The sequence below is a fragment of the Rutilus rutilus genome (genome assembly GCF_951802725.1).
Source record: "Rutilus rutilus genome assembly, chromosome: 6".
Classification (NCBI taxonomy): Eukaryota; Metazoa; Chordata; class Actinopteri; order Cypriniformes; family Leuciscidae; genus Rutilus; species Rutilus rutilus.
Window position 1 is genome coordinate 13,257,474 of NC_140214.1, and position 24,807 is coordinate 13,282,280.

Genomic DNA, 24,807 nt, shown 5'->3' on the forward strand with positions numbered 1-24,807 from the left:
TTACGATACATTATTCATTCACAAAGAAAATTGGTGTCTTTAAAGGTTGGATTTTTCCTAATTTTTTAAATTAAGGCATTAAGTTCAATTTCCAAAAGATGATTTTTTATTCCTCTTTTTAGTCAACTTTAGCATGGGTGTCTAAACTTATGCATAGCACTGTATATATATATATATATTTTTTTATAAATTTTTTTTTTTTTTTTTTTATATTAATGACTTTATAAATGTAACAGGTTTCCTTGGTTGTTAATTTACGCACCTATAAATTAATTAACAACCAAGGAAACTAACGATGACTAGGAACTGAGGAAAAATGACTAAACCCGTTACATTTCATTAATATTTAAATCACAAATAAATGTATTATTTCTGATTAAATGCAAGTTTATTTAATGCATTTATGCCAAGAAATTATGAGGATTTATGCTGATAATGGCAAAAATATAAAATTTTATAAACTTTTGGAAGGGAATTGCATGTCATTTTAATCATACTAAAATCAATTAATATGATATGACAAAATATTGACAAAATTTTAAAGTGAACATGAACACAACACAACACAAAATAGAAAATGAAATTAAATAAAATACTTATCACAATCTAGATCATCTTTCTTTCCTTTTCTTGTTAACAACTGTTTATTGAGTTTTCTTTTTTAAAGTCAAGAAAAACAAAAATACAAAGCAAAAAGCAACTATACAAATCTAGAACCCACCCCTGGTAGACTTCACAATCTAGATCATCGTTCATCTTAGCAACTTGCACTTCCTCCGTCACTTAAACTGCACAGCCTATCATATTATGGTAACCAATTTAGGCATTACTTTGGCAATTTAGGCATTACAGCTCAACACTACCAAAACTAAAGAGATGGTGGTCGACTTCCGGAGACCGAGGCCCCACCCGCAGCCTGTGTTCATCGAAGGCATATGTGTGGAGGTGGTCCAGACCTACAAATATCTAATATCTATTTTACTCTCATTCAGTCAGTATTCACCTTATATTCCTAGTGGATAAAATGTCGATAAAATGTTGAAATGTCCATGTCAATCCATAAAATGTTTCCCTCAGAAAACGTCATGTACACTGCCTGATTGGCAGTGTGAGTTTTCTATGGCTTCGGCACTAAATGAGAGATCTGTCATTCTCAGTGTATGGCTCAGCAAGATGGACGGAGATATGGAGAAATCAGTGTTGACAGACGAGATTTGACCAGAGACAAAGAGTGGCTTCCCAATTACACGCTTATGCAAGCGGGAAGCGTTACAACTAGAAATCCTCGCCCTTCACCTCTGCGGTGCCTGTCATGATCGTCACTGAGTCCTCACTTCCACCTCACTTATTATGAATCAAACGGAGAACACAAGCCATGCAATCTCTCAGCCAATGACTGCTTATTCTCTGGGCGTAGGAGCCTGTCAGCGACTGTCAACACATCTTAAGGCCCTATCATGCTTTAGATGATGCCTTCACCTGAGAAACAATACTGACCCGAGGAGTGCTTGAGGAGAGAGAAAAAGAGAAAAATGATTTACCATGCCAATCACGCTACTTTAATCTGAGAAGTGTTCTTACCGTTCAAAAGTTTGAGGTCGGTAAGAAACAAAAATGTTTTTGAAAGAAATCTCTTCTCCTCACCAAGGCTGGATTTTTTGGTTGTTGATCAAAATACAGTAAAATAAAATAGTGTAAAAAAAAAAAAAAATTAATTGTTGTTTAGTGTCAGTGTTACTAAAGTCAGATTACCTTAAATAACAATACTAAGTATGCTAATTATAGGAATTCCAATTACATCTCTTTGTTTATTTTCTATATACATGCTATAACTACTTTTACAAAAAGCTTTGTCAATATTGCACACGTGAATAATCATGGCAATAAAGCATTGCTGACTCTAAAAATGACAGGAATGATTTGAAAGTTCTTGTGAACACAAACTTTGTGGCTTTGTGCACGAGAAAACCGAATTACCCCGAGTCAAACATACATGCTTGGTGAACTGTATTACTGCCAAAACCCCAACATGAAAACTGTATTGCAAAGGGTTGAGGATTTACAAGATTTGTGGCTAATACGCTCAAGTCTGACATTTTGGCTTGCTTAGACTAGAAGCTGCCCTTTCATGGAATAAGTCTCTTCTTGGCATAGAGGGCGGCGTTCCTCTCTCCAGGTAATAACTCATCTAAATCCATGTCACCTCACACCAAATTCTCTTTACAAACAGATAACAAACACACTTCCTCTAATTGGTTCAATCAGGATACTGTTCTCAGAACAGTTTCCCACTTTCTGTGCTGTCACCTTGACAAGTGTGAGGAAAGGAAGATGTGAAGAGATGTGTGACAGCAGCTGGGATTAAAGTTTGATTGGCAAAATTGTCTCCAATTAAAAAACTTGAGAATTTTGTAAGAGAGACCAATCTGTGTCTTAAAGGGATAGTCCACTAGAAAAAAAAAGGAAAAAAAAGGAAAAAATTCCATTCTGGGATCATTTTCTCACCCTCAAACCCTGATTTTCATTTGATGGAACAAAATGGGAAAATAATATTATTCATGCTGCCTTTTCCATACAATGATAAATAATGAATACATTTAAATACATTTAAATAAATTTACATTTATACATAAACACATATACAAACTCACTCTCTCTCACGCACACACACACATATACTGTACATACTGTATGGCGGAGTCAAAACTCCTTAAAATTTCTTCGTTTGTGTTTTGTAGGATAAAAATAGCCATACAGGTTTGGAATGACATTAGGTTGGGTAAATAATGAGTAAAAAAAAAATATCCCTTTAATGAAAAGTCTTGAATTATTCTGACACTGTAGCTGCTGAATGTTTGACAAAGTTTGACTTTTGTCTGGATTGAATTAGTTACATTGTTTCCTTTATCAGAAGGACTTGGGTTCGACTAACTCCTCCTGGCAGAAGAGAGAAAGAAATCCTCCATCTTTTTTCATGCTCGAAACACAATTTTAGATGACAGTGATTAGGCGTCTGTCTCTTGAGCCCCTGACACCCGCTTCTTAATGGCTCAACTGATGCCTGCGAATTGAATTCATCTGCAGACATTTTCCATACCTCAATCGATGCGTGAAAGAAGGTAAACTGTGAAAAATGCTGCCTCGTCCTTTTCTCCGATGTTTAATGATGTTGAATTCTCTGCCCACTGACTGTTTAGAACAAATCCATTACCACAGCATATGTAAAAGGTATTGTCTTCTTTGTCGTGTAGGCATTAGATATTAAAGCAATAATGGGTTCTTTCCGAGAGGTCAGTGTGAATGTCTGTGGACAAAGTAGGCTGAAGCTGCTGTGCAGTCCCTGTGGGAAGAAGGACTCCGCGGATATCGATCTGTCTAGTTAAGACCACTAACAGTGTATGCCACAGACGAGAGGAGAACAGAGCAAGGGATCACAGAGGTCAGTGAGAACAGACTACTCCGCTGAGTCACAATACTGACCATTTTGTGGATGGAGGATGAGGGAAGATATAAGGCAGAGACAGAAAGTCGAGCTTGCAATTTAAGTCATTACTCACAGAAAATCTTAACATCCACCTAAATTCTTTTTAGCATGTTCATGAGAGAAGTAGTGATGTCTGATATTTGAACAAATCGTTTGTCTGATCTTTTACATGAATCAGGTCAACTCTCCAAGTCTCTCTTCAAGTAAATTTTATTGTGACTTAAAAGGATAGGTCACTCACAACTTAAATTCAGTCGGGTCCGATATTTTGGACCCCATTGACTTTTATTGTCTGGAGTCTGGACATTCAAAATATCCCCTTTTGCGTTCTGTAGATGAAGAACATACAGGTTTGGAATGACATGAGGGTGCATAAATGAAAATAGAATTTAAATGTTTGGGTGAACTTTAAATCAAAATCACTATTACTCTATTACTCTTTCTTCCTGCAATAATTTGTAGCCATTTACTCCTGTATTCCACAAGTGACACTTTTTTTCTTAAAAATATAAATGCAATTATTTGATTTCCAAAAGACCTTCAGCATATCGAAAACTATTTCTAAAAGGATTTTTGAGAAATTTGCGACAAAAGATAAAGACTTTACTTAGATTTGGCCTTGAAAGACCAAGAGAAAGTCAATAATACCTGGTGAAAGCTATTTTTCTAGAATTCCCATTCATCTCAATGGTAGTTAGTCAACTACCACATGACAATTTGAAATTTTTATTTTGAATATATATATATATATATATATATATATAAAATGATAATAATAATAATAATAATAATAATAATGGACCCACATACCTTTTTGAGCCAGTTGCATGAGTTGACTAACTACCATTGAGATGAATGGGAATTCTAGAAAAATAGCTTTCACCAGGTATTATTGACTTTTAGTCGCAAATATCTCAAATGCACTAATTTTTAGTCCCTGTCGATTCACAACTCCTTTTTTTATTTGACTTAATGTTCACCCAAACATTTAAATGCTATCATCATTCACCCTCATGTCATTCCAAACCTGTATGTTCTTCATCTACAGAACGCAAAAGGGGATATTTTGAACGTCCAAACAATTCCAGACAATTTTTTAAATTAAAAATAATAATATTATTATTAATAATAATAATGGATCCATAGAACTTTTTGAGGCAGTTGCATGAGTCATTAGCAGTGTCAATACCAAAATATTAGCTGTTCATGAAAAAAATGATCAGGATACACAGCTAATTTGAATGGCGTAAGGAATAGGGCAACAGTGAAAGTTGAGGTAACAATGTTTGGTTAGTAGTATCTACTGACCTTGCCAGCCAGGCTTGCACACTGGTTTGACGTCAATGTGAACCGGAACGCTTTCCATCGCCCTCTTCTGACCACAATCGTAAGCAGTCACCATGATTTTGTAGTGCTGCTGTTTGTCATAGCTCAGTCGCTCCGTGTTCCTGATGTTGCCTGGAGAGAGAGAGAGAGAAAAAAAATGAAAGAGAGAAAAACAAGCTCATGATATGTGAGATAAATAAAACTTAAGAGAGCAATTTGTAATTGTTGCAGCCGCCAGACAGAGATACTACAACAACATATGATTTTAAACAATAATTAAGCTCCCATACAATGACTCTGGCCAAATGTTTTCAATCACAAAAGTAATTTCAACAGTGTAAGTGTCCATGTTGCAGCAATTATGGATTATATCTGCAAGACTGTTTCCAGTGCTGCTAATTAGAATAAAGACAATTACATCTAATCTCCATATTTTGCATTTCACAAGGCGTAATAAAGGTTTATTATCTGCATTCATGGCAAATAAAACAACGTAAGTGGGATATATGGTTAACAAAATAACAAATGATGACTTTGAATATATATTTACTCCGAACACGGAGCTCAGCAGTAATCACCTTCCATTCTTCCATGGAGAAAACAAATGAATGGATGTATTTCAAAATGGTATCCCCATTCTCAACAAAATCCTTCTAACTTTTTTTTAAAGGAGCCGTATGTAAGATTGTGGCCAAAACTGGTACTGCAATCACTTTCAAATTACTGTAGAGTGGTGTATCCCATCCCCCTCCCCCCTGACTCGAGGTTGCCAGATAAGCTGCAGGATCCAGCAGGAACGTAGGCTGCTAGCTGTGGTAACTAGAGCAGAGCTGGCAACCCGGATGCCGAAACACTACTGACTTCGTGATTGGTAGATAGGTGGAGGGTGGCGCTTCAGGCCAAAACACAAGATGACAACATCAACATCAGTTGAGGGCTGCAACTTCACTTTTTAAATGACAATATCCTGGCCGGACTACTGTTGTCAGTGATATAAGTATTTGAAATGAACATGATTTCTTAATGTCTAGTGACATATCAGGGCCATTTTATGATTAATTGAAATACATTTCTTACATACAGCTCCTTTAATGGATACTCTATTCAGTGCCTGATTAGAAGCGACTACAAATCGATTTACAGTGTACACCACCACTCAAAAGTTTGAGTTCAGTGTGAAGTCTCTTATGCTCACCAAGGCTGACTTTATTTGATCAAAAATACAGTAAAACAGTAAGGTTGTTAAATATTATTGCAATTTAACAATATAGCTGCAAGCAGCAAAATGATAAATACCAGTAATATGATTCATTTGTATATCACTGTTAAACATTAGGTGGTGCTGTTAAAGAATGGTTTGGTCAATCAAAAAAAAAAAATTATTACTTTTTGCCGGCATGGTTTGAGGATGGTCAGAGCCGATTTTGGTTAAAATTGAACCAACGGTCTAGGATAAGTTAGAAAAAGTAGGGTTTCAATGTAATTCCAAATGGCGTACAACAATTTCGACCAAATGTAGCATTATTGCTATTGTTGTTCTTGGTATGACTCAAGGAATATATCAAGACTAGTCTCAATAAAATAGGCAAACTTAATCAAAAGTTATTAGCATTTTTGTATCAAAACGTTGAGTACCTTCAGGGCATGGTCTTGATGACCCATGAGTTTCGTAGCGATACGCTAATGTGTTAGTAAAATATAGCATTTTAAAACAAAATTCAAAATGGCCAATGCTCAAAATGGCTGATATGGGAAAAGTGGGTATCATTCGATTTAGTATGCTGCACTGAATCAAAAGAGTTTTATGAATTTTGGGCAAACCATTCAGAAGTTATAAGCAAAAATATCTCCTGACCAGTAGGTGGCACTGTGCCAACACACTGCAAGTTGCCTCAGGTCAATTCTTGTGGTGAAGTACCAGCCTCGCACCCACTGTGACGTGCTCTTCGTCAAATTTGTTCGCTTTGTTATTCAAGAACGGTTTGGTTTATCAAAAATCTTTTAATAACTTTTTGCCAGCATGGTCTGAAGATGATCTAAGCGAATTTTGGTGAAAATCGGCGTGACAGAAAGTGACATGCATTCAAATCGGCTTGATCCAAGGAATCAAAGGGAAAAAGAAATTTGTAGCCCTTATGGTACAAACATTTTTAGCATAAACATGAGTGCAGCTCCAAATATGCTGTGGTTAATGAGATCATTTTCCCACAAGCCGTTCTGTAACCTGCCATAGACTCAAGAATGGAAAGAGGAGGAATAATAATAATAATAATAAAAACACTAACAGATCCAATAGGTGCATGAGCAACTTCGGTTCTTGGCCCATAACAACGGTTTTCTATATTAATATATTTTAATATGTAATTTATTTCTGTGATGCAAAGCTGAATTTTCAGCAGCCATTAATCCAGTCTTCAGTGTCACATGATAATTCAGAAATCATTCTAAGGCTCAAGAAACATTCCTTATGATCAACAATGTTGAAAAAGACTGTGCTGCTAAATATTTTTGTTAAAACCGTAATGGTTTCTTTGGCCAGAAAGAAGGGTTTATTTGATGTATACAAAGTTCAAAAGAACAGAATTTAATTGAAATAGAAATCTTTTTGTCTTCACTGTCACTTTATCAATTTAATGCATCCTTTCTGAATAAAAGTATTTTTATTATAAAAAAAAAAAAAAAAAAAATCACACTGACCCCAAACTTTTGTTAAGTATTTATTCTTAATCAAATATTAATGTTTTTTTAAATATCATATCACATAATTTTACTGAAGATAAAAATTGTCAAATTAACTATATTTTCTTTGTGTTTTTAATTAGCATATAGTGCTAACTGGTTAAAAAAAGCTCTTAATCAGATTGAAATCTTTCAGTTATGTTTCAAATGAGGCATTTAGCAAGAGAGACACGCACAAACTATAGCGCTGCTGTAAGTAAACAACAAACCCGTTATTTATAAGCCTACTGGAAACTGTTTCTGCTTCTACTAAGTAAGTAACTTTCATTCAGTCAAGAAGACGTATGAAACATAATTAATCATTACTGACCCGGACCTCTGTACAGAAACAATGTACAGATCTGACATTGTTGTATGAGTCATTCTTTATCAGCTAAGAGCTAAAGGTACATTCTGACTTTCTAACCTCTGGCGGGAAGCCAGGCTATGCTCTAAAAGCTTTTTTAGTGATGAGTATTCTTCCTGGTTAACAAGCTCAAGAGGTGCCAAAAAAAAAGCCATAGACAGTACACTTGCAGAGCTCCAGGTTAAATAACCATAATGACATGGATCCTCTACCTGGTTCTTGTCATTTGAGTAATGAGTGCTTTTTGTGACAGGTCTGATGTGTATAATTTAGTATTTAGCTCCCATAGTTGCTATAGGCATCAGCAGGGTTGCTGTTTGGTATATGGCGGCGAGTCCGAATGCACTCCGTGGTGACAGAGTTCAGATGAGGCTGAACTAGCAGCTAGTGATTTGATGCTCTCACACGTCCGTGGGCCTGTGGTTATTTTTACCTGCTGGCTGCATTTCAATGAGACCAGCCGTGCTGTCAAGGAGACAGCAATGAGGAATAGAGGTCAGTCGTTCTGGGCTCCCAGACCAAGTCTGCACCAATCCTCAGAGCCACAAAGCTAAAGTGTGTCTTGAAAACCCCTCAAAGCCTTATTCTTCAACAAACACAGGTATGTGGGAGGAAGCGGGAGGTGTGTGTGTGTGTGTGTGTGTGTTCAGTTGACAGAGCTGATTACAGCAGCTAATGTCAGGTGGCATGATTAAGAGCAGGGGAGTTTTAAAAGGAACAGTTCTCCTCCAGTGAGTTATCAATGGGCCTCTGTCTGTGCTGCGCAGATAAAACCTGGAGTATGAAAACAGAAAATAAGACAAAGAGGGCGAGCAAACATGTGAGATCCTCAACCTGCCTATGTTTCTGCAAGTGTAGCTCAAGCCAGGGGCATCGTGCACCTTTTTTTAAGGGGCACCATTGGCTGTCCTTGCTCACTTGGTTAGAGAGAATGGGCAGGAAATTGTCATTCAATGATTGCCATTAAATGTCAAATTTGTATATGTCAAAGACTTTTTTAATTAATTAACAAAATTGCTGCTGAACTTGGTAGACACGTAACTCATTATGCATTTTGCTGAATGAAAAAGAGCAGAATAAGTCTCTTGCCAGTGCAGAGGATCTCTTTTCTTAGTATGGAATTGAATTCGGTCGAACAGACAGCACGTCTCACAGACGAGCGTGTCCAGTCGGTGCTGAACTGCCTGAACACTTTCAAGAGCAGAACCGCGGTTCCACTGAAACATTTTCAGAGGTTCCTGGGGCATATGGCGGCCGCAGCAGCAGTAGTACTGCTCGGCCTACTCCATATGAGATCACTTCAGCACTGGCTCCATGGCCGAGTTCCGAGGTGGGCGTGGCAATGCGGCACCTACTGGGTCCAAGTTACTCCGGAGTGTCGCAAACACTTCAGCCCGTGGTCGGACCCGTTGTTTCTGCGGGCAGGAGTCCCCCTGAAACAAGTGTCCCGACATGCAGTGGTGTTCACAGATGCCTCTGCCACCGGCTGGGGTGCCACGTACAGCGGGCATGCAGTCTCAGGGGTCTGGACGGGCCCCCATCTGCATTGGCATGTCAACTGCCTAGAGTTGCTAGCAGTACGTCTTGCTCTGAGCCGCCTCAAACGGCGCCTACAGGGGAAAGACGTGCTGGTCCGCACGGACAACACTGCGACTGTTGCGTACATCAACCATCAAGGTGGTCTGCGCTCTCGCCGCATGTCGCAACTCGCCCGCCGCCACCTCCTCCTCTGGAGTCAGAAGCATCTGAGGTCGCTTTGTGCCATTCACATTCCTGGTGCACTCAACACCATAGCCGACGAGCTATCACGTGCAGCACTTCCAGAAGAATGGAGACTCCATCCCCAGGCGGTTCAGCTGATTTGGCGTCGTTTCGGAGAGGCACAGGTAGACCTGTTTGCCTCCCCAGAGACCACCCACTGCCAGTGGTTCTATTCCCTGACCAGGCAACTCTCGGCACGGACGCTCTGGCACACAGCTGGCCCCGGGGCCTGCGCAAATATGCGTTTCCCCCAGTGAGCCTTCTCGCACAGACATTGTGCAAGGTCAGGGAGGACGAGGAGCAGGTCCTGCTAGTAGCGCCATACTGGGGCTGTCACGAGGAGTCGGTCACGATGAGACGTCTCCGTTCCTTCTCTCAGGGAACGAGGGTTACATATGTAACCGAGACGATATTATGAATGTTTTCTCATTGTTTTTTACATATAATGAAAGTCAATAGATTTCAATGTTGTTTTGAACCCCATTGACATTCATTGTATGTACAAAAACAGTTGAAACATTCTTTAAAAAAAATATTTTGTGTTCCACAGTAAAAAAAAAGAAAAAAAAAAGAAAAGTAATGTGGGTAGATGACAGAATTTCCAGTTAAAAGCAAATAATATGCTGCATGTACAATTAAATTGGACTGATTAAGACAATTTTGACAAGTGAATTCTGCCACAATGTTCCACACTTTTCTTTATCTACAATAAATCACGCACCATAATTATCAGACACTTTTTTTTTGTGAAAGTTGCATTCAAACTCTGAGGGGGCGTGTGCCTCAGTTTGAATAGGCATGACACTTGTGACTGAAACTTTAAGCATGCGCCTCAGCGTGTGTTTTAATTTCTGTTCTAACAGAATAAAAGCATAAAGAACAAAGAACACTAATTGATTGGCTTCAAGCAGAATTTAAGTGCTGCTGTTGGTATAAATTACCATATCCGATATCCCTTTTTCTTTTACATTTATTTCTCTTATTCCCACCTTCTCTCTTTTTCTGTTTTTTTTTTTTTTTTTGTCTTTCTCTTGCTATCATCGAATTCCATTCAAAAGTGAGTATCAAATTAAAATGTCTGTGCCTCTTTGCGTCTCGTTTCATTCGCACTGTCCCTATGTCAATGTTAGGAATATTTTCCACTGATAGTTCTAGGGTGCACAAAAACAAGGGTTTCAAAATCTCACAGAATATCTTTAGTGAATTACCACAAGTTTCATAATGTTTCATACTGCCACCAACACATACCAACAACCTTAAATGCAGTCTAACTAGCATCATTAGTGCATGTTTCTACACTCAAACTATTAATCTTTCTCTCCTTCTCCTGATCTCATTTTCTTTGATTCTCTCCCTGCTCTTCCTCCTCCTCTCTCTGGACTGGAGAACACAATGCCAGTGGGCCTGTTGTATTTAATAACTCTCTCTGCCCTCTGATCCACAGTAAATAATGGAGCCAAAAGCCCTCAGAACAAAATCCACTCAGGCGGCCCATGCATCACTCAGCTCTCGCCTGGCACTAACCAAGCCCTGTCAATGCCAGTCGCACTACAGACGCTGGCAGGGCCCAAGGCGGCAAGAGGAAGTGGATGAGACAGGAGCTCTGAGTTCGACTTGAGCCCATGAAAGAGACCGCATCTCTTTTGCGACAGCTGACACCCCACAAGAGAACATGAGAAGGAGGCAGACAGCCAAAGCATGGAGACGGCTATGTGATCTGTGGGCTAACGTCACTCCTGCACCTTAGAGTCGTTTCTGACGTGCCCGGATGTGTCAAAGATTGGAGCTCTGAGGGTCCAGCTGGCCACTGAGCCGTTTAATTCACTCATGCATTCGGCGATAAGCAAATAAGACATAAATTCTGCACCCGTGAAAGACAAATACAGAAAATGAAAGCTAAAACAAATCAAATTCAATCTTCTTCAACTAAGAGAGAAATCACAGGTGAAGTATGGAAGTGGGAAAATGATTTGAATGTCTTTATCACTTTTATACTCTTCATGTAATAGCAAAACAGTGAGAAAGACAAATAGAAAATAGCCAGCCCAGCCACAACAGAAGTGGGGTGTAAATTGTACTTAGTTACTCGAGTAATATTTTGGGAATTTGTTAATATATGTACTCTTCCTCGATAGCATTCTAAAGGAACAAAAACAAACATACGTTTTACTTCTTAGTCTTTACTTAGAAGGTAAAAATGATATACGGTATATTCCTAGACTTAATGTTTGGTTAAACTATTAAAATAAAGATATAATGTAATAACCACTGTTGATGATGGGGAAATTTTATTAACACTCACAATGCAAAAGAAAAGTATGATTTTTTTTATGTTTTTAAAATAAGTCTCTTACTCTCACCAAGGCTGCATTTATATGATCACAAATACAGTAAATGTTGTCCAAAATTATTACATTTTAAAATAATTGTTTTCTATTTGAATATATTTTAAAATGTAATTAATTTCTTTGATAGATTTTTATTTTATTTTAAACCATTACTCCAGTCTTCAGTGTCACATGATCCTTCAGATATCATTCTAATATGTGGATTTGGAGCTCAATAAACACTACTTATTATTACCAATGTTGAAAACTTAATTATTTAAATATTTTTGTGGAAAATTATACATTTTCTTCAGCATTCTTAGTATTGCTTAGTATGCTTTTGAAATAGAAAGTTCAAAATAAATTTCAAATAAATTAAAGTATTAATTCCTTAAAAAATAATAACTTGCATTAAAGAAGTGAAAACAATAAAAGGCCTCTACCAAATTCTACCAAAGCATTTAGTGAGGTTAGCAGTAATATTACATTTCTTTAAAAGGTTTAATTAAGGGCAAATTTCAAGTATTTCTGGCAGAATACTTCTGCTTTACACAGTATGCATACTTTACAGTATGATTTCTGTGTACTTTTTACACTTTTCACACGTCTCCATATCTAAGACTTACCATTTCGATCAATAGCAAAAGGTGTCTCCTGTGTAACAATCTCATAGTTGCAGATTTGGCTGTACTGAGGAGAGCAGTCCTGATCCCAGGCCTCCACCTGCAGGATGCTGTCACAGATCTTGCCCTCGGTTACAGTGGCACGATACAACGGCTCCCCGAACACCGGGGAGAACTCATTTACATCATCCACCTGGATATGAACCACAGCCCTGCAATAGAAACAGGGGGAGGGACAGAGAACAACTAATCAGGGTGAGGAACAGAAGAGATGTTAATCGTATAGAACTAAGACTGATATAACACCTCCAAATTGTGCAAGTAAATTGTGAATAACCTTACGCGTTAAAGAAATGAACAAAGACAGATTTAAATTATTCTCTAAAAAGACCAGACATGGCCAGACTGATTATTTAAATTGAATATGTAGGCTACATGTCCTTGGTTAATATAATCTAATTTTAAGTATTTTAAACATGTTTACTTGATAACAATAGTACTGTGTCATGCAGTAGGTAGAATAGATGGCTTGATTAGCAGTTTCACCAAAACAAAATTACTCAAACATTAAGCTGTTTATCAAACTGCATTCTGCACACAGACACACGAATGCAGATGAAGCTACGCCTGCAATATGTCTGCAAATACAATCATTGCTAAATAATGCATTTTATTATGAATCAATCTGAACGTTTACAATTATCTGGATATCTGAAACCGTAGGCTGAGGGTGTAGGTTTAGTTTTAAATGGGGAAATGTTAAATACAGTTGAACTGCAGTTATGTATATACATACATAGGGCAGTCACGGCACCAAAGTTTCAGTAGTCTGTACCAATACCACTAACATTTTTCTCTCTGTACCAATTTCGGTACCAAAGCAAAAACTGTTGAATTAAGTACTTAAATTGTGTCCCGTTTTGTCTCGTCCGTTGGTTATCACTGTCAATCATTGCAGCTTCTAATTCAACTGTGCATTTAAATATGGTTGTTAATCCAGAAACTTTGCAGTGTACTTAGCAGCATGAAAAACGTATTCAGTATTCAGATTGTGAATGGGTTATAAACAGAAAGCAGCAAGAGAAGAGCCCTCCTTTAATAATCACTAAAGGCTGTTAATCTCTAAAGTGCAAGCTCACTGAATTCTGCACTCTCACGAAAACTCCTGTTATAACAAAAAAATGCGGTTTTAATTGGACAATGAATCTTTTATTTACATCGTGTTTACACTTTATTGGTTATAATGGGAAAACCATGTGCGTTTTCAACGGTGTTGAGCGGATTAGCACCTCTGATAGGCCATTGCGTTCATCGTCATATGATTGTGATTGGCTACAATGCTCAACGCTTGTAAAAAATATGCTGTAAATAGAAACCTATCAGTGGGTTACCAAATATACTTGGTATACCGGTAGAAATGTTGGTAACGTCAACTTTCTTTTTTAGAACTGACTGGTTGGGGTGTGCAAAAAAATCGATTCACATTTGTATCGCGATTCAAGTTTTACCGATTCAAAATCGATTCATAGAATTCCAAAAATCGATTCATATATAATATATATATATATATTTTTTTTTTTGTAATGGTGTGTATACTATTGTCCTGAAATGAGTTTAGCTTGCCATTCCCATAGATGGCGCTGCGTCAAATTCACACTGACGCCTGCACACTCTTGTCATAACCAAAAAAAGAAGTGCAGCAGAAGCAAGCCAATGGCAAACCTCACAGAAAGAATTATTCAACCTGCTCCATCCTCATTGAAGGCGAGAGTTTGGGCACATTTCGGCTTTTATAACGAGGGAAAGACGGAACTTGATAGGAGAAATCACGTTACGCCATCACCCAGAGATTAACATTAAAGACATGGACGAACAACAACCTGAAGTTAAAGTAAAGTAAAGTAAAGTAAAGTAAAGTAAAGTAAAGTAAAGTAAAGTAAAGTAAAGTAAAGTAAAGTAAAGTAAAGTAAAGTAAAATAAAGTAAAATAAAAGTAAAAGTAAAAGTAAAAGTAAAAGTAAAAGTAAAAGTTAAACTTGCCAGTCAACCAATGCTCTAAACTCCCACCGAACTCTGAACGGGCAAACAAAATAACTCAATCCATAGCCAGTGGCATGCCAGCCAGTGGTGGACCATGAACTGGTTACACACACACACACACATACACCTAAATGTTGATCCATTATGTGATTGACACATCACAAAAGTTCTGTTGAATGGACTGTAGTTGCCACAGTTCTAAAAGGAAAGGGTCTAATTTTAGGAAGTTCAATGTGCCCAGTCGAGTTCACATTTCAACAGTCAACCTGGAAGCTGTCCTTAAACCACATTCAGCAGTATTGTTTGTTTGAACTGACTACAGCACTTTAAAGCTAAAAGTAAAAGCTTTTTTTATTTGTTTTATTTTAAACTTGAAAAATGTATTTGAAAGCTGGCCAAAGCTTGGCACTTTGCACTTTTTAGTTGCAAAAGTTTTTATTTTTGTATGAAGACATATAAAGTAATATCAAACTACATTTAATTTGTTGTGTTTCTTTTCTTTTAAATTGTATGTCTACTGCAATCACATAGGAAAAAGTAAACTACATTTACATACTGTGAATCATTTTTTGAATCGAGAAACGTTTTTGAATCGAAAATCGATTTTGAATCGAATCGTGAGCCTAAAAATCGATATCGAATCGAATTGTGACATTTTCTGAATCATGCACCCCTACTGACTGGTACCGGTAGTATCGGTACATTTGACAACCCTACATCAACACCTGTACAAAAACCCCAGAGAAAGGTGTATTGGGGTACACAGAGCTCACATTAAATCTTCAAGAAGTCCAGCTCAGTGTCTGCTGTGAGCTTCTTTGACAGAAACATAAATTCATGTGTTGTTGTATGTCTTCCTAAATGGAGACATTAAGATAATGGGACCTGCATTTAGATTATCCCGCTGATATCCTGTACTCTGCGATCTCTCTTGCGAGCACACATTCCCGCACACCCCTCTGTACCGTGGTGTCAAGAGACATTCATCAGAACGGCCCAAGCTGTGAAATCAAAAGCACTTCTTCATCTCTCTCTCTCACAGCAGTAGGTGCCTGAAGCACGGCTCTCTCCTGCACTTCATCAGAGCTGTGTTCCAGCTGCAGTGAGTTGCTATTGTAAGAGAGATTGTCGTGCACATACGAAGCTTCCGGCAACTTTGTAAACATCTTGATGGGTCATCAATGCAGGGCCAGCCGGGGCTGGGTGTGTAGCAATGTGTGCAAGTATGGGTGTGTGTATGTGTGCCTGTAGCCAATTTATTTCCTGGAATGCCACCAGGGACAGAGAGAGAAAAAAAGAATGATGGAAGGAGAGAGCGAGTGAAGGCTGGACGGTACACTAAACTTCACTCTGATTTGAGATTTAAGGTGACGAGAGCACACTTTAAAGGCCCTTTCACACCAAGGTCGATAACTATAACAATAACTATAAAGTTTTAATAATCATTCTAATTCTACAGACCTTATGCGCCAGAGAAAAAGCCATTTTTAGCACGCAGACATTTTTGGAATTTTGTCTTTGAACTTCTGTTTTTGCAGTAGCTCTGCATATTTCTATGGCATCGTTGTCGAAAAGTAATTCGCTGGTGAAGTGGATTTACTTATTGTAGAGTTAACGAACGTTATAATGAGAATTGTAATGTTTGAAGCGGATGTCATATAACAAATGTCAGCAGACCAGGAAGATTTTAAAATGAGTGGTTTATTCATAAATCCGTAAGACCTTCCCATCATGCTGTGGAAATACAAACAGAATGGGCGGGGCTACATTAAGGTCTATAGGATAGTGAAGTCCACAACACAGCTATAACAGTAACGACATCATTGGAATCACTATTTTTTTCCCAGCCGATGAAGGTTATGTCAAAAGCACACAAAGTTCACAAACACACAGCTATGCTAATAGGGCAGATTCCGTGCCAGTCGTGGTTGAGGCCTGTTCCAGTGTGATGTCACATTGGAGCATATTCTTGAACGGCCCATTTTGAGACACATACTGTTTCAGATTTATGGGGAAAATAAAAAATGGAGTGGATGGATAAATTTTTTTTCAATTTTCAATTATCACAATAGGGTGGTTGTGTACACATACAAAACACATTCAAAAACAATATAAAAGTGAATTTTGCATAATACGTCCCCTTTAAACTTTAATTGTTTTAGAACAGTTTACTGGCTGATTTAATAATAATAATATAGCCCTGCATAAACAAAATAATAATAATAATAATAATAATCTAGACCTGCATTAAAAAAAAAAAAAAAAAAAAAAAAAAGCACCAACACTGAATTAATCAAGTGATTAATCAGCTCATAACAATGCATTAACTTACTGTGCTCGTATTAGTCTGTGATGAAGTGTTTGTCTCACTTCAATCAGTCAGTGTATGTAATAAGTGATCCGTCCAACATTTCAGAAAGAAACAGTCAGTTCATCAGCTTAAAAATGTTTACATAATATATAAAGATTGTTTCATTACATATACTATAAACTAAAGGCTGAAATACACTACACTTGAATTCTGTAGGCGATACCATCTAAACTTTTACAGAAAATCTTATAGTGTGTGATGGACACAGACTCAGGTTTTTAGCTTCAGACTATGATTCCATCTAAACATGTTTGTTTACATCAATTTTAGAACATATAATTTTTATTTGTCAAGTGTCTCCTAGCAATGAGCAGGTTTCTGTGTTTGTTTTTCAGAACAACTTAGTCGTCTTAGGAAGTCTAGTGGTATGTGACCCTTAAGACTGGCATACACTACATGATTTTTAAAATGTGGCCATTGCATATACTGCTTAGACTAGACTTATAAGTTAGTCATCTAACTTTGTTCTTCAAGAAGAAAAAGTCAGTTACATAAAAAGGTAGATTGGACAAATTTAAATCCAAAAAAACTGGTTAGCCCTAAAACTTTTTGGCTATGTTTAACTGGCCCCTGAACACATTTTAAAACAGTATGCATCATGTCCTTTCAAACTTTAAGTGGTTATAGGCATCATACTCTTAAACATTGGGAAACACACACTTCCAGACTTTTAGGTTGTTACAAACACAACAAACGCACACAGAAATGTGTCTCTTTGCTAGAAGACAATTGACAAATTAAAACGGTTTTCCCTAATTTACAAAGTTGGAAAGTGTGTGATTCCTATTGTTAAAAAAAAAAAAAAAAAAACATTTTAAAAGTTGAGAAATATATTCCAGCCTTAAGGGTAATTTGTACACTACTGAAAAAAACACATTTCAATAGCTTAGTTAAAGGTGCCATGTGTAAAAATTGAGGTAAAAATATCCAAAAAATGAGCTACACGCATCAAAAGAATGAGAAGAAATAAGGGCGATGATGTCATTAAAAAAATGACAAGTTATAGTGCTGCAGAGATATCAACCTGAATTAGCATTAGCATTACTAGCCACGGCCCGACAGGTGTCGTAATACCAGTTTCGGCCATGGGAGGCGGTATGCGGGCAACATAACCACCACCAGCCCAACTGCAATACACGAATAACTCGCACGGCTTGTGGGCGTACTTGAACCTGATGTCAATCGTGTGAAAAATACAGCCCACTACTACATTTCAGTTCAGGGAAGAGAGCGGAAGAATGGCTGAAGCCCTTGGCAAGAGACCCTTACCATCACCACACCCACCCGCTGCAGGGATAAAACGCGCTCGGAATCGCAAATAAAATCTGATAAAAAAAGGAACAGAACCAGAGTAAACATTGGCACTGCTTTCCATCGCTGGAGACAACTCATGGACATGAAAGAAATGAGGTTCGACTCCGAACTTGCAACATTTCTGTATACTGTTTATTATAACAACCTATATTATGTTTATTAAATGGCTTTCCGGAGGTAAATCTGACATAATTGTTCTCCAGCTATGTTATTGACCTCTTCACGCTGATAAAAAACACTGATTGGTCGATATTATGTATGAGGAATACATTTCGGTAAGTTGTAGCCTACTGTATCTTTCAACAGTGTTCATGTTTTTTACTATTAGCTACTAGAGATGATCGGTTCACGTGCGCTAGGGATCTGTCACGTAACATTTACAAGCACCAAAATGGTATTTATTGTTTGAATTGCGTAATAAAATTGACAGAATCTGAGAGCTGAGATTTTTTTTATATCATAACTAACCTGCTCTGTCTAGTCTGTCGGTGTCCGTGTCCTCTTTGCTTCGCGATTTTTCTGTGCGCGAGAAAATTGATGTGTGTCGTGAGAGCGTGTGAAAAGTGTCAATTGCGTGTGTCTCACGGTGAATGCGTGATAGTTGGCAGCTCTGGTTATGTTGGTGCTAGCTTGGTCAACATCAGCGAATGCTGTCTGTCAAATTAATGTAATTCAAACTAACGATAAAAATGTAATATGAACAAAACGAATATGAACATATTCACTGGTAAAGGTGAAGGGGAGTAGCTTGAAGATGTCATATTCATACTCTAGAGTAGACACACTTTCTGGAGGTATACTGCCCCCATCTGGTATGGAATGTGGAGTATGAATTGATTTTTTTTTACACAAGGCACCTTTAAGGGTAATTGGTGGTTGGGATTAGGGATGTGCCCAAACCGTAAATCCGAATGAAAAACGCATTCTACAGAGTCCTTAAAGGCAAATGGTTAGGCATGTACAGTAGTAGGTTACATTACAGTACATCAGATTTCACTTATAACATGAAGATCGTAAGGAGAGATGACTTATGCTGGGTACACACCAAAAGATAATCAGGCTGATTTTGGGCCGATTTCCCCTCTTCCGACAATCCTAGATATGTCCCGATTATCTTGATGGTTCTACAGATTATTTTATCAGATTTTCCCTTGGTGTGAGGTGTGTTAAGAGTGTCCGAACCTGCTCGGAAGAACGTCGGAGCCGCCCCGATCACGAATCATAAATATTCATATTCAATATTCAAATATCTTGTAATATGTGTGGTCAGTAGTCACAGAGTATGCGTGATTGTGATTTTGAAAGTGAAAGCAAAATGTGAACACGCATTCAAAAGCGATTTCAATACCTTGCATATTGATAGCAGCTCCCTGATGCCCGCAAATTATATAAACTATAGTAACCCAACTATATAATAGCGAGAGAATGCAAAAGCATTGAAATATATGAAGAGCCATCTGAAATTTTCTTCTAGAATGATCATTTTTGTCAAGCTTGTATGTTTATGTTCAGTTATTTCACTTTAATGGCAATGAAAATTACCTATTAATTGTCATAAAAGTGAAATTACTGAACTTAAATATACAAGCTTGATAAAAATGCTCATTTTAGAAGAAAATTTCAGATGGCACTTAGAGGCTTTTGCATCTGAAGTCTTCATATTTTTCCTCCCATCACATCCTCCCCCCTTCATTCTGCTTTTAACTTTGATAATGAGATGAATTAAACAAATGGATCATTTGCACAGCAGGACACCAGTCCCTTAATTCACACAGTCCATATCACAGAGACGATTGTTCTTCTCGCTTGTAGACTACAGCTGAAGTATTTTGTAGCTTTTATCCAAAATGCTAAATACCAGTACTTGAACCACTAGACCAAACTTTTCTAGGTGACGTGCCACATCAAGTGTAAAACAATAATTATGGACTACATCCAGTGCCCTCCACTAATATTATCACCCTTGGTAAATATGAGCAAAAGCGGCTGTGAAAATAAATCTGCATTGTTTATCCTTTAATCTTTCATTCAAAAAAATTCACAAAGTGCACATTGAAGTAAAACAATTGAAAGTGGGAGGGAAATCTCATTATGAAATAAATGTTTTTCTATAGTTCACAATTATTGGCACCCAATTATTGCAACGTCCTTTTCCAAAGATAACAGGTCTGAGTTTTTTAATATAATGCCTGATGAGTTTGGAGAACACCTGACAAGAGATTAGAGACCCTTCCTTCAAACAGAATATCTCCAGATCCTTCAGATTCTCAGATCCATGTTGGTGCTTCTCCTCTTCAGTTCACCCCACTCATTTTCTATAGGGTTCAGAGGGAACTGGGACAGCCATGGCAGAAGCTTCATTTTGTGCTCAGTGACACATTTTTGTGTTGATTTTGATGTTTGTTTTGGATCGTTTTCCTGATTGAAGATCCAACCACGGCCCATTATAAGATTTCTAGCAGAGGGGGTCAGGTTTAGATTTTTTTATCTGTTGGTATTTGCTAGAATCCATGAGACCATGGCCCTCATTTATCAAAAGTGCGTACACCAAATTTCCAGCGCACACCTGGCGTACACCCAAAACCACGGTGACTTTGAGATTTATCAATATGGACGTTGGCGTACGGCACGCTCAAATCCTACGCCAGCTCAGGAGGTGGTGTACGCACGTTTTGAGTGCGGGAATGCGCAGAAAAACAATTCCTAACACCACAAAACACACTGACAAACTAAAAGATATGATATATTATGACCCACTGTAAAAAAAAAAAAACATAGTAATTAAACTTCAGTGTTTATTTTTGTGCAACATGGACTTCAATGTTTAATTTGTGTGACTTTACCAAAGCATTTGAATTGTAGGCATATGTATTCCTTAAGTTGCGAGCCTGTGTGCTTTACCTGACGTTTCAAGCCTTGTTTATACTTTCGCCTGGCTCCGCAGTGCGAGTCTCCGCAGACTGCGCGCGCACCTCCCCAAACGGACGAGGCGTTTATACTCGACGCGCTCGCCGTTGTACTATTCTTTGAAACGATGGTTAGGCCAGGGTTAGGCCCGGCAGGTGTGCACGGACTGGGTTTAGTAATGAAAGGCTTTCAATGACCAAAAAAATTATTCAGACTGACAAAATAATAAAAACGACATTCTTCTTCTTTTAAATAATAATAATAATAATAAATAATAATAATAATAATAATACAAATAATAATAATAACGACATTCTTCTTCTAAATAAGAATAAGCGTCATTAATAATAAAAATCTAGAAATAAATTTTGTTTCTTTCCACTTCCCTGGTTTCGCTTTCTCTTTCTCAAAGAAGTTTCTCTTCTTTGCCATCTTCCGTGTGTCCATGGCGTAAAATGAGGGCGTGGGGGGAGCGGAGACTTGAATATATAGGGGCGTGTTATTCTAATGACGCTCGTTTTCAGCCGCGGCATTTATCAAGCGCAGGTATTGCGTACACCTGGATTTCAAAGGTACACACAGCTTCATAAATCAGGCGGTAAGAAGAGTGTAAGCATAGTCAATACGCCCGTTTCTACGCAAGAATGATAAATGAGGGCCCATGTATCTAAACAAGATGTCCAGGACCTCCAGCAAAAAAAAAAACAGGCCCACAACATTAAAGATCCAGCAATATATTTAACCGTGGACATGGGGGATTTTTTTTATCCCTGTCAGCACCAAACCCATCGGGTGGGTTTGCTGCCAAAACGTTCTTTTTTTGAACCTTCATCAGACCAAAGAACCAGGTCCCTTTTGAAGGTCCAGTCATGTTTTTCAACTGAATATGCTGGAGTTTGTTTTTGGATGAGCGAGGAGTATTTTTCCAGTAACCCTCCCTAACAACTTGTGGTGATGTAGGTGCTGTTTGATTTTTTTTTGGCTTTCTGACCCCAAGAGTCAACTAATATCTGGAATTCTCCATCTGTGATCCTTGGAGACTCTTTGGCCACTCAAACTGTCCTCATCACTGAGCGTTCGGACAATATACACAGACATATGTCCTCTTCCAGACAGATTTGTAACATCTTTAGTTGATTGGAACTTCTTAATTATTGCCCTGATGGTGGAAATGGTGATTTTCAATGTTTTAGCTATTTTCTTACAGCCATGATTTATTTTGTGAAGCTCAACAAACTTTTGAATGAACTATATTCTTTGGTTCAAAAGGATAAACAATGCAGATTTATTTTTCACAGCCGCTTTTGCTCATATTTACCAAGGGTGTCAATATTAGTGGAGGGCACTGTAATGCCCCAAATGTCATTGAATTGAAGTCTTTTTGATTTGACGTCTTTTTCACCGATTGAGTCACTGATTTGCTCTCATTTTTAAATGAAATTCAATAGACTCCTTCTTTTAGCTATTTAATTTAAATTAGACTTACACAAGGGTCTGAATACTTAGGACCATGTGATATTTCGGTTTTTCTTTTTTAATAAATGTGCAAAAACGTCAACAATTCTGTGTTTTTCTGTCAATGTGGGGTGCTGTGTGTACAATAATGAGGGAAAAAAATGAACTTAAATGATTTTAGCAAATGACTGCAATATAACAAAGAGTGAAAAATTTAAGGGGGTCTGAATACTTTCCGTACCCACTGTGATTAAACTAAATAATGTTATGTCATAAGTCAAATTAAATAAATGTGGACTAAAGCTTGAGACAGTCAAACTTGATTATGCCACACTGGAGAGTCTCTCTACTTACTTGTGACTCTTTTTCCAATTGGCTCCACTTGGGCTGGCTCCACAGTCGTAAGCCTGGATAATGAAGGTGTACTCCTTCTGCTGCTCGCAGTCTATGGGGCCCCGGGCTCTCAGCACCCCTTCACCTGATGTCCTGTTCAACACCTCGGCCTCAAATGGAGCCTCCTGCCCATGAATCTTAAACGCACAGATCTCTCCTGGAAGAAACAACAAGACACAGGAAGCAGAATGAGTGGCTGTGAGAACAAGTGAATGACTTTCTTTTCCTGCTTGCATCTCAACAAGCTATCATTGCTATAACTTTCACCCAGCAGGCCAGGCCCCCCAACCCCGCAGCAGTAATATAAAGGACACGGTGTGCTTTTAAAACTGAATCTATTCATGCTGCGAGAGGAAGAATAACTGTCTGCTCTTGTAATTGCCTCATTGCAGAGCTGGAATCACATTGCGCAAGAAAGCACTGTGCTCAAGTATAGTGTTTTCAAAGTGGTAATGACTGCGCGTACCAACAGCCCTCATTCTCGTTCTCAAGCGGCCCGTCCCACTGGCGAAGAAATCATTACAATAAAATATGTATTCACTATAGACAGAGAATAATTTTGACAAAATGTCTTTTTAACAAGCCGTATACTAATTACAAGCAATCAGTTTATTTCATATTGGCTATCTGTAATATACACTTAAATTGTAATTATTTTTCAACTAAGCTAATATGAAATCAAGGTATAACATTTAAATTAAATTAAATTAAATTAAATTAAATTAAAAATAAAATAAAATTAAATTAAATTAAATTAAATTAAATTAAATTAAATTAAATTAAATTAAATTAAATTAAATTAAATTAAATTAAATTAAATTAAAAAACACCATGGTACATGAAGTTCACGACCATGGTATGATACCATCACTGTACCATGGTACCCTTACAGTACTTATTTATAAGAAATGATTGTCAAGTAGTCATACTAATTAGAAACAATCACTTTCTTTCCAATTTGCTCACTAATAACTAAGCTGGTGAAACCACTGTATTAAAAAAATAACGTGACGTATAACATGACATATAAAACATAACATAACATAACCAAAACATCACTGTACCATGGCACCACCACAGTTTTTTTTAAGGGATGGTTGTCTTTATTTTATGATAATACTATGGTATTGTTTGTTTGGTATTGGTATTTCAATTGTGACATTTGCTAAATGTCTATGTATCAACTGATTGTGATATGACTAATGCGAGGGCTGAATATTGACGTTGACTTGTATCTTTCATTTCCCAGGTGACAGCGTTCACTTCACTCTAAGTTTTGCTGTAGCCTTGGAAACAATTTCTTCTAGAGACTGCATTGTAGTCATCCACAGTGCAGTTCTGTCCATACAATCACAGATAATGTTGACACACAATCTGTTGACACCACAATAACTCTGAGACCACAAGGAAGGACATTGTCTTGCCACTGTATCTGTTCATGGGTCCTTTCTTGGCAGCGCTTCTATCTGGCCATACCGGCTCTTTTAGGGATTTGGAAAATGACCACAAAAAAAGCATCAGAACTCTGACCCTGAGACAGCTGATATCACTTAAACCCCGGCAGGTCTCTGGAGCAAACAGGGACGTGCGGTTATGCTGTGAGCTCATGCCTGCTGCTGCGGACAGATAAGCCTAACTTTCTCTTTCCATTCCATTCTCTCTCAATTTCTTTTTTCATTCTTTTCTTTTTTCTTCTTTTTAAGCAGATCTGATTCTCCGCTC

The 24,807-nt window shown here is 37.7% G+C and overlaps 1 protein-coding gene across 1 annotated transcript in view; it reads right to left on the minus strand.

Moving 5' to 3' along the window:
• clstn2a (calsyntenin 2a) overlaps positions 1–24,807 on the minus strand; it is a 219,972-nt gene that overhangs the window by 57,320 nt on the left and 137,845 nt on the right. The window contains exons 3-5 of the mRNA XM_084410249.1: positions 23,047–23,242; positions 12,610–12,818; positions 4,793–4,942 (exon numbers count right to left, since the gene is read on the minus strand). Coding sequence (XP_084266375.1) covers positions 4,793–4,942; positions 12,610–12,818; positions 23,047–23,242 — 555 coding nt within the window. The remainder of the gene's footprint in view (positions 1–4,792; positions 4,943–12,609; positions 12,819–23,046; positions 23,243–24,807) is intronic.